This window comes from Sorex fumeus, unplaced genomic scaffold (assembly GCF_029834395.1).
Source record: "Sorex fumeus unplaced genomic scaffold, SorFum_2.1 ptg000115l, whole genome shotgun sequence".
Lineage (NCBI taxonomy): Eukaryota > Metazoa > Chordata > Mammalia > Eulipotyphla > Soricidae > Sorex > Sorex fumeus.
In genome coordinates this window covers 2,403,733-2,419,889 of record NW_026606172.1, presented here as the reverse complement: position 1 = coordinate 2,419,889, position 16,157 = coordinate 2,403,733, and the positions used below count along the sequence as shown (strand labels likewise).

At 37.7% G+C, this 16,157-nt stretch overlaps 1 protein-coding gene across 1 annotated transcript in view; it reads right to left on the bottom strand.

The window, feature by feature from the left end:
- Positions 1 to 11,644: 11,644 nt before the first annotated feature.
- PROS1 (protein S) overlaps positions 11,645 to 16,157 on the bottom strand; it is a 95,145-nt gene continuing 90,632 nt past the window's right edge. The window contains exon 15 of the mRNA XM_056135465.1: positions 11,645 to 16,036. Within this exon, the coding sequence (XP_055991440.1) occupies positions 15,876 to 16,036 (161 nt within the window). The 3' untranslated portion in view covers positions 11,645 to 15,875. The remainder of the gene's footprint in view (positions 16,037 to 16,157) is intronic.

Genomic DNA, 16,157 nt, shown 5'->3' with positions numbered 1-16,157 from the left:
GTTATGTGTAGCTACGTCGAGAGGTCAACATGATGAATGACTTCAACCTGAGTTGAGCAGAAGGAAGAGAGCGGCTTGGAATGCCTTCAAGAGCGTCAAAGAAATAGCTAAGAGTATTAAGAACCTCTAGCTCTGGGCACATCTCTTTGATTCCACTGTTCTTCCTACATTAACATATGCCTCAGAGACCTGGGCCCTATGCAAATAGGATGAGAATGCTATTCGGGTCTCCCAAAGAGGAATCAAAAGAGCCAGGCTTGGAGTATCATGCTTCACTCAAATGAGAGAAAGAATCAGTTCCGACCTCTGTCGATGGTCAAGAATCAGGAACACTGTCTCGTTTGACAAGGTGTCGAAAATCAGATGGGCCAGACAAGTAATGAGATTTGGAGACGACTGCTGGACTAGAGCCATTACTGGCTGGATTCCAAGGGACACGAAAAGATCGCGTGGACGCCCACCTACGAGATGGTCAGACTTTTTCATCAAGACTCTAAACGATCGGTTTGAGGCTCTTCATGTTCCTGGAGAGAGCAGACGCCATTGGGCTACACTAGCACGCGACAGGAATGAATGGAGACGTTACTGGCACCCGCTTGAGCAAATCAATGAGTAACGGGATGTCAAGTGATCAAGTGTACCCTAGGAAAAATAAGCACAAAAAATTATTATTTAAGAATACAGAGCATTTGGTGACACAGGTTACCAGCAATGTGGAGGAAAGGGGGCAGAAACACATTGAGCAGGAAAAACACTAATTGTCCTGTGTATAGAAAAAGAGAGCACAAAGCAGGCTAGGTAAGCTGTGAGACCTCTGACATCACATGGAATCAGTAATTTCATGAAATGTGAAGGTACAGGGGTCAATCATAAAAAAATACCAAATGATTATAAAAATTATAGTCAAGGAATTCAACTAAAGAATTAGTGGAAATGAACTGAATCACATTAAAATTGCTAATTATAGATTATGTGAATTTTATTTCATTGGTGAAAAATGGTAGGAAGCAAACAAATCATAGTAAGGGAGTAATTAATGCCCAAAGATAATAGAAACAAAGGGCAGGTCCTTAGAAAATTTGCCACTATGGGGCGTGTGGGGATAGGTCAGGGAATGTTCCACTAAGATAATGACAGAAGAAAGTGGCCACTCTGGATGAGGTGTGGGACCTCAAAGAGATAAAGTTATATATATATGGTACACTATCAATAATAGTATTGTAAACTGAAATACTTAAAGGAGAAAAAGAAAGGAAAAAGAGCCTGCCAGAGAGACAGATTTGGGAGCAGGAAAGAAATTAAGGGCATTCATAGAGGAAAATGGTGAAGGGATTTGTGAATGAACATTTTACCCCTGGAACTCAACCGCAAATAATTTTGTAACTTTTTAATTCACGGTGATTTAACAAATTATTTATTTGAAATAATGAAGAGAAGCAGGATGGCCAAAGAGCAACATGTTCTGTCCAACACATTACAGTTGGTTTATTGATCTGAAAAAAATTTAAGACTCAAATATGGGTCTATGTTCAAAGGCAGAAGGAAGAAACAGTATTACAGGCAAAACTATAAAATGTTCAAAAGGAAAAAATGCAGATGGATAGTGGGCTTTTAAGACAGGAAGGGAAAACAAGTCTGTTACATAAAAACAATTGTATTTTCCCTTTGTGATTGAATAGAATTCATTTGAATTATCCCCAGAGATGTCAAAATAATGATGAAACACTACTTATGTAAGAATACTTGAAAAATAATGACATGTCCAGGTTGATCTTAGAGTTGAGGATTTCCTTTGAGACAATTCTGGCAAGATTTGTGGATATGTGCTATTCTACAGTAATGTAAGTCATCTGTTTTTCCTGGGACATGAAATTCCAAGAATTAGTAGAAAAATAGGATGTATCTCTGAATGTCAATACCTTTGTTGATTTGATTGCATCGAAAAATCATATCTCTTTATAGTGTAAGACCTCTAATCTTAAATCATTCTGTATTAGGTATGCATATGAACAGCATATTCTTGCTTCTTTTGAGATGAACACAAGTACAGAAGCATTCAATGTTTCTTTTTATCTCCTGCAAATGTTTTGCTATAAATACTGAGCTCCAAAAACTTCATCATGGAGATATACTCTGTTCTAGATGACATGAAGGGCAAGTTCATTACATCTCACCTGGGCGTGTTGAACATTCATGTATCTTATTAAGTAATTCTATAATTACCAAATTGCATAATTGCTAAAACTCATGTATCTCTATCTTTTTAAACTATTCTTTGTGATTTCTTTCCCTACACTGGTGCCTCATTATTTTAATTGGCCTATATTTTCCAAGTATCCATGAAGTTATTGATATTTCAGAAGGCAAGGAAGTTCTTTAGAAAGAAATATGGGTTCAAAAGGGATAATGTGTTTTCCCTGTGCACAAATGTTTGTAACCTAACTGTAGAGGAACTAAGTAAATATTTTTTAAAAAAATATAATGTGTTTATTTATTCTTCATGCATATATTGCTTACCAAATGTTAGGCACTAATGTACAGACAATACCACTCCTTTCATAAAAATTAGTCATGGTATGAATCATGGGAGGACACATTGTAAATATACAATGCACATAAAAGCATAAAGAAATGTGGTTATGTGCTCCAAGGTAGAAAGGATGAATTAATTTTAAATAAAGGTGAAGAAGTTTTCATTAGTGGAATGAAAAGCATAAGAAAAGAAATATTGTAAAGAAAAATGAGGTAAATTAGACACAGAACTTAACATTTTTTCTCCATAATGAATATTTATGTTTAGTCCTATGATGGGAGAATATTGCATATGATGAAAAAGAAGTAGGAGTTAGGGAAAAGAATTGAGAACTTGTAGCAATTTTGCAACATTTGCCTCTAGCTATTATAGATTTTCTTTATGTAAAAAAATGCAAAGAATAACTGAACAAAAGGTAAATTCAAAAATGCTATTTTAAAATCTCAGTCACTGTGGATAGTTCAACAGTTAAACACCTGCCTTGCAAGCCTGAGGACAGTGAGGCTGAGATTCCATTTTCTGTGCTGCTCAACCTGCCCAAATGTTCCGTCAGCAGCTTTGTTGTTGACTGACACAACCATGTATACGTGTAACCCTGGCCAGCCCAGATACAACAACAACAAAGTGAAGAAAAGGGGAAAAATAAAATAAGTCTAATAAAATGAGCATAAATGATGAACACAAATGAAGGCAGAGAGGTCATGTCATACAAGTGGTCAGTGTTAGGCAGATTTAATCTTTAATTCCTTTTATGATATCCCAACATCTTGTGGAACAATACCTGAACATGGAGTTAAGTAAGACCTGTTTAATGACAGGTATTCTCACCCCAACACACAGACACACAGACATACACACACAGACATACAGACACACACACAGACATACAGACACACACACAGACATACAGACACACACACAGACACACCTAAGGCACATAATTATTCTTCCGTTAGACAACTCACAATATGTTTTTGAACATAATTTCTCTGTTTTAAGATACACTTGATGCATGGAATGTTTTCTTATGCAGTTAATAGAGTAAAATTATTTTTAAATTTCAAGTATTACAAAGTAAGTCAATTAATGTAGAGTAATAGAGAATCCCTAAAATAATTTTAAAATAGAAATTATTTCCTGACATTACCTCAACATGGGCACAGTGTTTTTGCGAACCAGCTAACAGCACATTCTTGGGGATCGCATGCAAGATTAGCGCACTAAACACAAGGTATCTTCTACATCACAGGTCTTTATTGTACAGGAAATGTAGGTGTAACTCTTGTTGCGGCAGCCGCAGAAACAGAAGCCTCTGCATCGGGGACAGTCATCACAGCTTTCACCTTAATGCTTTCCTCACCACCTTGGGTCTCACTGTCTGAGTCTGTGATCTTGCAACCCATGCACCTAGGTTGTCTGTGTCTCTGTCTTTTCACTGTTTGTAGAAGCTATCATGACCTCCTATCAGTTACCTGTGTTTATATCTATTGTCACTGTCACTGTCACTGTCCTCCCGTTGTTCATCGATTTGCTCGAGCGGGCCCAGTAACGTCTCCATTGGAGACTTTTGTTACTGTGTTTGGCATATCAAATACGTCACGGGGAGCTTGCCAGGCTCTGCCGTGTGGGCGAGTTATTCTTCAGTAGCTTGCCGGGCTCTCCGAGAGGGGCAGAGGAAACAACTCGGGTCGGCAATGTTGGCTGCGTGCAAGGCAAACGCCCTATCGCTGTGCTATCGCCCGAGCCCTTTATATCTATTTGTGAGCCCAATCTTTAACTGTTTCTGCTATGCATTAGGTATAGCCAATGTAAACAAACTTTCACAAGAACATCATTGGAATGGGTGCCTTATGCAACTGAGCTTTTATATGATGTCTAATCTGATCAATTTGTTTGTCTTCCCCTTCCCTTTTCACTGTGTAACAAGGATCAATTTGGGGGGGGGGTGCGGCTAATTTCCTGATCCTTTCCAGCTTCTACTCAGGTCTTCTCACTGTTAAAACAAAGGAGATAAAAAGGTTGCTTTCATAATCTGTTGGCTTGTGTTGTCCCCTGCCCCCAGAACAGCCTGACTTGCATGTAGATCCAGAGTTGAAAAAGTTGCTTTCAAAGACATAGCTTTATTAAATGAAAGTGTTTTCTCCTATTTAATCGTTGAGTTAGTATCCATTTTGTTCATCATGAGAAGGTATATTTTTTAAATAAAAGTGGATTACAATTTTGACCAGAACGATAGTACAGAGGGTTGGGCACTTGCTTTGCATGCAATCAACCAGGTTCAAACCCCAGGACCACATATGGTTCCCCGAGCTTTATTGGGAGTAATCCCTGAGCACAGAGCCAGGAAAAACCCTGGGAACTGCAAAATGTGACCCTAAAATAAGAACAAACATTGGACTAGAATTTGGGAAAAAGGAAACAAAGCATGAAATCATGAGTGCCTAAATAATTGAGTAGCTCATGAAAATGATTTTTATTTGAATGAATTAATGGCTTATAAACGAGGGCCAGATTGAGTATGAAATTATAGATTTTTGCTTTAAACCAATCAGTTATAGAAAGTTATATAGAAAAATCACATTAATGCTTTAAAGTAATTCATGAAGGAACTAACAAAGACATTTTTATGCTTTCAGATGAAATGCATCTAAATGAATTATGCCAGTTAATTATTTCTAAGTTCCTTACTTCTCCCTTACACAATATCCAAGTCAGAATTTATTCTTTTGTTAAATGAGCATTAACATGAGTACTTAGTGAATGAAATTTTATGTTCTTGCTCCACAATTACTTTAAGTGTATTTTTTAGCAATAGTAGTAAAAAATGATGAAGTGAAAATACACAGCATAAATACATATTTTAGGGTTTTAAGATTTTATCTTTTTCCCTAAATCTTGCACTGCAGAACAAAAAAGCAAATTTGAGCCAATTTTGATGAAGTGGACTTTCTTTTTCAGCACAAAATGGAGCAAAGAGAGTAAAAGCAATGTGCTACCATTATCAACACAATCTTGAGACAAAATAGGGATCTATTAGTGAATGAACTTAGATCTTTAGGAAGCATCCCTTTTAAACTTGGTATTCCCACATGTTAAGCAAAACAAATAATCTCAATCTCAATGACATGACTACATCATGATTCTTTTTATTTTTTAAACATCATGATTCTTGAGGATGCTTTCTCTATTTTGGATTATCAATAATAAAAATAATAACATACTTACACAATCACTACAATAAAGAGTTATTTTTACAGGAATCCGTAAATAAAATACCACTATGGTTCACTGTCACTGTCCTCCTGTTGTTCATCAATTTTGCTCAAGCGGGCACAGTAACATGTCCATTTTGAGACTTCTTGTTACTGTGTTTGGCATATCGAATATGTCATGAGTAGCTTGCCTGGCTTTGCTGTGCGAGCAAGACACTCTCAGTAGCTTGCCGGGCTCTCTAAGAGGGGCGGAGGAATCAAACCTGGCTCGGCTGGGTCAGCGGCTTGCAAGACAAATGCCCTACTGCTATGCTATCTCTCCAGCCCACCACTATGATTATCTATTACAAATAAAACAGAAGTACAGAGACAATAAGCACCTTGCTGAGTTTCACACTGTTTACTAGTAACTGAAATGACATTAACAAGCACTTTGCTGAGTTTCATACTGTTTACTAGTAACTGAACTGACATTAACGTTAATAACGAGACTAAAAAGTTTATGATCATCATAATAAAAATATGTCTCTATCTTTGTTCTTTAAAATTTGAACATCAATATGGACCTTACAGTTTTAGTCAATGTAATGAGTTGAGTGTTGTCTTTTTCTCAACGCAGATAAGTCTACATTTAATCCCCCAAACCTAGGAATGTTACATTACTTGACAAGAGGTATTCTGCATATGTGATTAAGTCAAATATCATGAAATAAGGATATGTAATGAATTTTCCTCGTGGACATTAAATCTAATGGCAGGCATACTTGGAGGAGACAGAAACTGAAAAGTGAAATAATTTGCAAAAGAAACAAGCATTTTAACATGTTTTACCAAAGTCCCTAAACCAGCATAAAGACAAATTCAGAGAAAATTTGATATTTCAATCTAAGAAGGTATGCAGTAATGATTTTAAGAGTCACAATAGGCACAGCATAAAAGGTGTAGAAGTATTTTCCTGAACTAATTTCCCTGAAAAAGGAGTATTTTCCACACAGTGGAAAGTGATTGAGAAAATGCATTATCTGCCAGAGTAATTTTACACCAAAAAATCAGTTTGTTTTAGGAGCATATGTTTTTCAAACTTTTTTTTCTAGGAAAAAAATATTTGTAAAATGAGGGATTTTTTTTATACACCCATTATTTGTCACAAGGGTTATATTACATCTTAGAGTAAGTTTTTTTTTTCCTGTGATAAAAAAGAAATATTTTGGTTGTGTGTTTTTAATAAAATAATTATCCAAACAAGGAAAAAAATAAGACATCCTTTAGAAATGGTTTTCAGAAATTTAGCTTTTACTGAATGATTTAAATAATAAAACTTCTTAAAAACAAAAAGAAGTTTTAGTTAAGAATTGACAAATACAAGTAAGACACCTTTGCCAAGATCTTCTTTTCTGTTAGGTTTGGTTTGGGGATCACTCCCAGAGGTGTTTGGTGGACCAGGCAGTGCCTAAGACTGAACCAGGGTCTCCAGAATTCAAGTCTTCAACCATATCCTGAACCCCTTTATAGGCCTTTTTTGAGATTACTTAAGTGCCCATCTTCACTACACACCTTCTTCATGGACAAGTATAATGGTGGGATATACCTTAGAATTGCCTGTGTAGCTTTAAAACACTCCTTGATAAAAACAGAACACTTTACTGATTTAATTGGAAGTTTGGACTGTAAAGTTCTATGCCAGAGAATGGTGAATAGTCAGTATTTTTAAAGAAAATAAGCAATTTTGCAGTACATCCATACTTACCTCCTCTTCATACCATTAAGTGTTGGTTCAACCAAGAGAATCAAATTTTTCTTTTGCATTCTAGAACAGGACTAAAATATAAAAATTACTAGTATTCTTGTCGTGCCCGAGTTGTGTGTAACTTGAACATGTAAATTCAATCTGTTGGCATTCAATATTATCCATAATTCTATCAGAGCTGAAGAAACTATTATATATTGTTAAAGAAAAATGTAGTTGCTCAGAAATAACAATGATAAGTGTTATCGGGACAGAGAAAGAGGCATGCTGGTTTGTGAAAGAACTCTGAGAGTAATAATGGCAAAGGAAATGTTTATTTGATGAAAAGAAAGACAACAGAAGGAAAAGCACTTGCTTGCATGTAGATGACAGCGTTCAGTCCCTGGAACCACATATGGTCCCTCAAGCACCTCCAGGGGTTTCTTCTGAGCATAGAGGTAAGAATAGCCAGAGAGAACAACTGGGCATGGTCCCAAGATCCAACCTCTGGTCTCCTCAAAAGGAGTACCAAAAGTAATACCTTGCCCTGCAAAATAAGGCAGTAGGGCTGGCAGGGAAATCTGTCCAAGTGCCATGGGGAGAGGCACCATGGGAGGCAGGCGGAAGGCCAGAATGGCCTGTCAGCTACTCCAGACATTGAATCCGGGGTTCTTTTAAAGCTGGCTTCCTGCCATGAATTTTGCTGACAGGCATTACTGACATATTCTAAGCTCTTTCATCACACTTGCCTGCATCCTGCTGATAGGTATTCTGCTGACAGACTTCCTCTCTTGGTAGAGTTGCTGCAAACTGGCATCTGGGATTTATTGCATCTGTGCTTTATTGACTGCCTCTGGGAGATTTATTAACTGTATCTCCTTATGGGTCCCCATGGGAACATGGGTCCCAAGGGGAAGTGCTGTATTCCCCACTGTGGTTTCCACTATAAATGTGTTGTTGCAACTGTATTTTCCCGTTTTTACTTCCATAAGATTTTTTATTCCCATTAGCCTCTCAATAGAGGTTCTATATTCCAAACTCATCAAATCTGAGGTGACTTTCTTAGTTCTCCATAGCAATCCAAGTCCCAGTTATTCATATCTGGAAGTATGTGGGTGAAACTTTCAAAAAATTCTCCATTTAGTTTTACTTGCTCCAATTGGGTTTCTGCTACATTTAACCAATCGAGTCCTATCTCATGTGTGTGGATAGGAGAAAAAGAATTATGTTATTTATGGAGAGTCTGATATTTTTAAATGTACAGGACACTTGTTAGCAGTTAGTGTTGAATATGACAGGCATGGAAACCTAGAGAAGTATTGGTAATTTTTGGAGCAGAGTTGTATTGATTAAATTGCCAACTATTGATAACTCCAATCCTCTAATCCTCAAAAAAGATAAAGGGTGAGACTGAAAATTTCAAACCTTCAGTCATATGCTTGATCTTAGGCAACCAAATCCCATCCTTAGGTATTTTGTTACCTCATTAACAAAACTATCTTTAGGAAATTCTAAGGATTTTGGTATTCTGTCCGAGAGACTAGAAGAAAATTATATCATAGTATAAATGTATTTATAAATCTAATTTATAAATTTATAAATCTCAATATCACATTACATATTTTACTTTTTTAATTTTTTTTTCTTTTTGGGTCAAACGCAGCGATGCTCAGGGGTTACTCCAGTCTCTGCATTCAGGAATTACTCCTGGTGGTGCTCGGGGGACCATATGGGATTCCGGGGATAGAACCAAGGTTGACCGCATGCAAGACAAATGCCCTATATGCTGTGCTATCATTATATTGTGTATTTTGAAGTTAATGTTAAATGAATGTCTTCCCAACACCTCCATGTTGCAGCTAATAGGTACCTATTCAGTCTCTATATCTGCTGAATAATGTTGAATTGGAGCACTATTATGATTATGAAGGAAACATAGGATAAGATACTAGTGATTTCATTGATTTTTTCACCCTTCATAACATACATATCCCAGGGAGTTAAGCTCAAGGGCAGAGATTAATGGGAAGACTCAGAAGTCTTCTGGCTGTAACATACCCTTGTGCAGAGCTCCAAGACCCCCTAGGTGGTTCCTGGGAAGATAATTTGACCAGGAAGCATCCACCTAATTGTTTCAGAAGTTTTCCAATAATCAAAATGCTTAAAATTTAGTCTTTCTGTTAGAACTGTAGGGAGCGAGAAAAAGAATAGAGAAAGAAAAGGAAGCAAGAAAGGAAATTTGGGGGCTAGATGTCACATTCCAGGCAAAGAGCTCTTGTAATGCTCAGTTGAGCTGATGAGTAGTTCATTAGTGCATGGGTCTGAGAGATGGTTCATTGGGCTGCCTCCACGCTCTGAAGGTGAGAGGCCCAGGTGTGACACTCGGTCCACATACTCAAGTATCAGGGAGCAATTCCCTACTAAAGACCAGGTAATAGCCCCTGTGTGTGATCAGGTGTGACCACTCAACCCCCACCTTTTTAAACTTTTTTTAAAGAAAGATTCAGATGCTTTGCCTATTCAGACATTTGCAAAGGGTATTTTAAGCAGCACAGGAAATGGTAAGAGTGAGGATTTAGCTAAACGTGGCGTTACACGAGAGACATTTTTTTAAAGCTATTATTTTTCTCTTTGGTGGGTGGGGGTGGAGGAGTGCCCCAGCAGTGCTCAGGTAGCCCGGGAAGCACTCTGTGCATGCTTAATCCTGCTGTGTGGCCAACACTTCCATGTTGAAGCCTGACATTGGGTAGTGCTTGAGTCCAGGAGGCTGGGATCTCCCAGGGCCACACCAGCAGCTGAATAAGTTTCTCAATTTTTTTCACAGCACCAGGTTTAACAATAAGTTTTGAGCTCTGGATTATTCTGGAAAAAAAATAAGTGCAGTGTTCAAAGTTTCCAGATTCATTGACGCATATCTTTTTTGGTACAGTATCAAAGTCAGAGGAATGTTTGAAATTAAAGGAAATATTTTTTTTAATTTTTATTAGTGAAACACCATGAGGTACAGTTGTAGATTACAATTTTTTGTGCTTGGGTTTCGATTATACAATGGTCAAATACCCATCCCTCCACCAGTGCCCATTTTCCACCACCATGGATAATATCCCTCCCACCCCCATGCCCCCCCATCCCTCCTTGCCTCTGTGGCAGGGCATTCCCTTTTGTTCTGTCTCTCCTTTTGGGTGTTGTGGTCTGCAAAAGAGGCATTGAGTGGCAAACATGTTCAGTGAAGGAAATATTTTTAAGGAAGAACTGAACTACTGAAGAGAGTTGGAATGACATCACCTCAATTATTTATTTCAAAGAAAGGTACAATTTAAGCATGCATCTTTCTTTCTGGAGTTGAATAGCTATGACATCCTTCATAACTCCGTTGTCTTCATAAGCTAAATTAGTATGCTACTTGTTTTTCTCTACTACATTCTTAGTGCATATTTGCATTTCTAGACCACACAATAACGCATAATATTATTCGTCCCATTCCACCACCTGCACAACAGCTAGCCCCACATTTGCACTTTTCTCCTGGCTACTAGTCCTTCTGTACTGCTGACTGGAAGTTGACCAAAATCAGAAAATCCAGGTTTGTTTTTTAATACACAAAGGCTGTCCTTGTGGGGGCCAAAGTGTCCCCAGGAGCCAATGGAGTGTCCCGTCTGGGGGGGGAGGGGCGGCTCCACCCTGGTCCTGTGAATATGCTAAAGGCAGCTGTTGGCACCCCCTACTGCACCCCACACCCCACTCCCTGCCTGCAGGGTGCCTCCTGCCCCCTCAGGATGTCAGAGCAGCTGCTCTGGCTCGGGCATTAGACCCTCCTGTAGTCTGAGCAGGGGGCCCAGAGCTCCTGCTCACCCCTCGTCTTGTCTAGTGACCTTTCCGGACCCCATTTCTACATAGGAGGGTGGCAAGGCCTCCCCAAGCCCTTCATGTCTGCTGGTGTCCAGATCACGGTGGACCCTGCACGCCTCCCCGCGTCCTCTTCCTTCTCCCCAGCAGCCCTGAGGCAGGCAGTGGGGGGCTGTGCTCCCCACTGTGTTTTCACTTTTTTGTCCAATCTTTGTCTTTAACAACAGGCTGCCTCCGCCCCATTTGTTGAATCTGCATAGTTGGTGTGTCTGAACTGTGGCTATTGCTCGTTCTTCAGATAATCATGTACAGGCCGTCGCTCTTTGCTCACACTGAAGGGACTCTGTGGGCTTGGAGGGTCCTTGATTGTGACCCCCCCTCCCCCGGGCCAGCGGTACGGGGAGCCGAGCGCAGCCACCGTGCGTTGTATGATTCTGCTTTCGTGTGCCCCTCAGTAGCAGTGACTAAACATTCCTGTCAATTAAAAAAAGAGAAACCAAAAAAAAAAAATTTCTTTTTCTCAGTCTAAATTACTCTTTTCCCATAATCTCTCATTAGTCTTTGATTACCCCCATATTTCTATTTTCTTTTTGTTGCTACTTTCCTTCCCAAATATTTTTTAAATGTTATTATGCATAATAATCCACGAGCAGTTGTAGGCTAAGAAGTTTTCACAGCTTTAGCTCCAGTATTAACCATGTGCCATGTTCAAGAAAACCTTCAGAATTTCCCTAGAATATAATCAGTGACAGTTCCCTTTTGTGTAAACAGAGCCCATAGGTCAGAATAATGCAGAAAGATTTCAAAGCAGTAGTGTTTGCAAGATCTTCCATCCTTCTTGGCAGAATGTTGCAGTCACCATTCCTATTCAACTTCAAGAATCAATGGTTAAGGATTCCATGATTAAGGAAACCATGATTAAAGAGAAATCATAGAAGAAACTCTTATAGCTAAGAGCTCCACCTTCTGGAAATGGATCATCATTTTTACACTGTCTTATGATTACAATTCTCAACTTGGAAATATTCGTTGACCACCCTCTTTTCTATTTGCTACACTCTGTATTTATTTCTTCTTTTCTTTTTCTCAGTCTAAATTACTCTTTTCCCATAATCTCTCATTAGTCTTTGATTACCCCCATATTTCTATTTTCTTTTTGTTGCTACTTTCTTTCCCAAATATTTTTTAAATGTTTGTCTCTCTTTCTTTCAGCATATGTTCCCTCTACCCTTCCATTTCTGTTTTTTTTTAATAAACAGTAATAAAATGTCTACTTCTGCTGGAAATACATTCACAAATTAGAAATAGAATACATTTCTAGAAGGGGAATCTACCACGGATTCCTCAAAGTATGAAATCAACTCTTTCATTTCTACTAGGTTTCCATTTCTCTCCCCTCTTAGGTGCACCTTGTTTTCATCATTTTTGTCTATTTTCACTGAATTTTCTTCTGTTTCTAGGGTGTTTGCCTTGCACATGGCCGACCCAGGTTCAATTCTTCCGTCCCTCTCTGAGAGTCTTGCAAGCTACCGAGAGTATCCTGCCCGCACGGCAAAGCCTGGCAGGCTACCCGTGACATATTCGAAATGCCAAAAACAGTAACATGTCTCACCCTGGAGACGTTACTGGTGCCCACCCAAGCAAACTGATGAACAACAGGAGGACGGTGCTACAGTGCTATTTTTTAACCTTGCTTTTCTATCTCAATTCATTATCTCTCTTTAATCTTGTCATGAATCTTAAACGATTCCTCTGAACTCTTATTTCAAATTTTACAGGAAAACACCTTTTTCTCTATAATTATCTTCACCTAAACTATTTTATGTATTTTCTTTTCTTTCCTCTATTATTCATCTTAATAAATATTCCACTGCATCTCCAAATATTATCTTCGTTTTATTTCTACATTGTCCTCTTCTCATCTCCTAATTTTATTTATACAACACACACCTTGCTCCTCTCTGACTCATTCTCCTATTATTTTACTTAGTGTTTTATTCGTCTGTCCTGTGCATGTCCATGTGTTAGTGTGCAATTATAGGATTATGAAGACAAACAGGTACAGAAGGAGTGTATTTTGGAGGGCTACTCAGAGAGGGTGAAATATGGTTGTTACTATAGTAACAGGAGAATTTTTGGTGGTCTAACAAGCATCTTGGATTGACATCTACTCATTTTATAATAAAATTCAGGGTTCATAATATGTACTCTAGGCCAACTTTTCTCAATGGGGGGAGGGCGCACGTAACCTATCTGTATATTTTGGAATTATATCCCCAATATATTCCAAAAGAATATTCCACAAGTGAAAAGCATAAATGAGAGGCCATAGCATGATACTAGGGTTCCAATAGATAGGATTGGGGTCTTAAACTAGGAAATATCGGGCCATGGGAAAAAAAACAAGATGAGAAGGGGCCACGGTCATAAAAAGATTGATAAACATTACTTTCTAAAATAATCATTAGGAAACAAAGGTTTTATTTATTTCTTTTTCTTTTTGGGTCATACCTGGCAATGCTCAGGGCTTACTCCTGGCTCTGCACTCAGGAACCACTCCTGGCAGTGCTCAGGGGAACATATGGGATGCTGGGAATCCAACCCTGGTCGGCTGCATGCAAGGGAAATGGCCTATCAGCTGTGCTATCTCTCCAGGTCCAACCAAGGAGGTTTTTAAGGACTATGATGAAATAAGATCTTTATGTAAAGTCATCTGAAAACACTGTACTGCATCAGGACTTAAAGGATAGCCAATGGAGTTAGTATCTGTCTTATTCAAGCATTTTTATTTTTATTTTTTGCTTTTTGGGCCACACTCAGTGATGCACAGGGGTTGCTCTTGGCTCTGCATTCAGGAATTACTCCTGGAGCTCGGGGGACCATATGGGAGGCTGGAAATCCAACCCAAGTAGGCCGCGTGCAAGGCAAATGCCCTATTCACTGTGCTATCACTCCAGCTCCTTCAAGCATTTTTCAAGGACAGTTAATAAAATTTAAAGTCTCTGGGGCCTCTATGAGGATCACGGAATGTTGAAAGCTTTCTGATTCTGATGGAAGTTGAAATAGAGTGGGAAAATTAAATGGTATCATAGAACTCCTCCTTAAAGAAAATTCACTTTGTCTTTTCTTCCTTTTTTTCTTTTTTTACTGCTTGCTGAAATTCATCACCTATGCTTGTAATTTGGAGAGGTTTTATTCAGAAAGATAACCTAGCATAATTTATCTCATACGTCAAACACTCAATTCATGTTACTTTTGCTTTTATTCCTTTAATGAACTACATTCTATAACCCAGATATAATAATGTAAATGAGCTTTATCATTTTAACTAAAGATCTGTGATATATGATTGCATATAAATTATGTAATTTTATGCTGCTCAAAATGTTGCTAGAATATAGACATTATTCATACAAATTTTAAGTATGTGCCAATTTATTATCTTTTACAATATATAAAAATCTTATATTAGAAAAAATATTATTTTAATAGGCAATGAAACATCTAATGGATTCCTTCTGTGAATGATTTGTTTGAAGGTGATATGACTTGCAAATTCATTTCAGCAAGTGAAGGGTAATCTTAGCTCCTTCATTAAAACACATAATATTAACCGTCCCATTATGGGTATCCTTTTATTGCAAACTGTTCTATCTTTCATAATTCCTTTATCCTTCAACAGTCACATTCTTGCAGCCTACCCTGGTAATTAAAGTTGGACTTAAGAAAAAATATGAATTTCTATTTTTTGTGTGTTTGTAGTAGTAGTGCTATTTATTCAGCCATTGATTAAGCTGATTGAATTGGGCATGAACTCCACTGAACTTCTATTACTATTTACTCACCTTTTCATTATTAGGTATTGTCTTTTGTAACTTGTTTTTGTGTGATGCATAGACCACATTTTAGACATGTTCCCAGCCTAGGTTTCTGCACATATTCCAATACAATCTAGTATCCCATCCCCAGGAACTCCAATTATAAACCAGCAAGAGTTGAGGAATGCTCTCATGAAAATTTTTCTACTTGTTTTCAAATTTAAGTCACGCAACTGCTTTGAATGTGAAGTGAAGAGAAAAACAATAGGTCAAATTTGGGTCCCCAAGAAATTGTTGTAATAATATTTAAGGTCTAAACTTAATTCATAGTAGCAAGCCTTCAATTTTGTCTATTTTTCTGTCATTAAAAAATATGTAAAAAAATAGTATCAGTTCTTATCAATAATGTTAGTTATATGCACTTTGTTTGGATTTCCTGTTTTGTTTTCTCAGTAAAATAGGTATTAAAACACTAGTTAAAACTGATAAAAATTACATTTCACTTTTGTAGAAGTGAAAATTTAAAAAATTACTTTTCATAAAATTCAAATTATAATTTGTTTCATTGTTTAATTTCTCTCCAGCCATCTTATTTTCTTGAAAAGGGACTGTTTTTTAAGTTCCAAAATGGTGAAAGAACCACAAAATAATTAAATTTGCACATCACAAGCCCTGCAGCTATTATTGAAATATCAGTTTAATTACAATAGGAATAAGGTATTATTAGCAGAAGAGATGCCTTAAGAATTATGTGTGTTTTTCAGAACTGCTGGACATGAGTGAGCTCTTATATCATTATGTTTGAAAACGGCTTCGTCCAGGTCTAGCTGTAGACCATTGATGTTCACTTCCATGCAGCCATTATAAAAGGCATTGACCGGTGTGGAATTGAATGGAATATCTGTAAAGACAAAATATTAAAATTTTAGCACAATATGTATTTTTTAATTGTATTGAATCACTGTCAGAAGTGGGATGGAGCGATAGCACAGCGGGTAGGGCGTCTGCCTTGCATGCAGCCA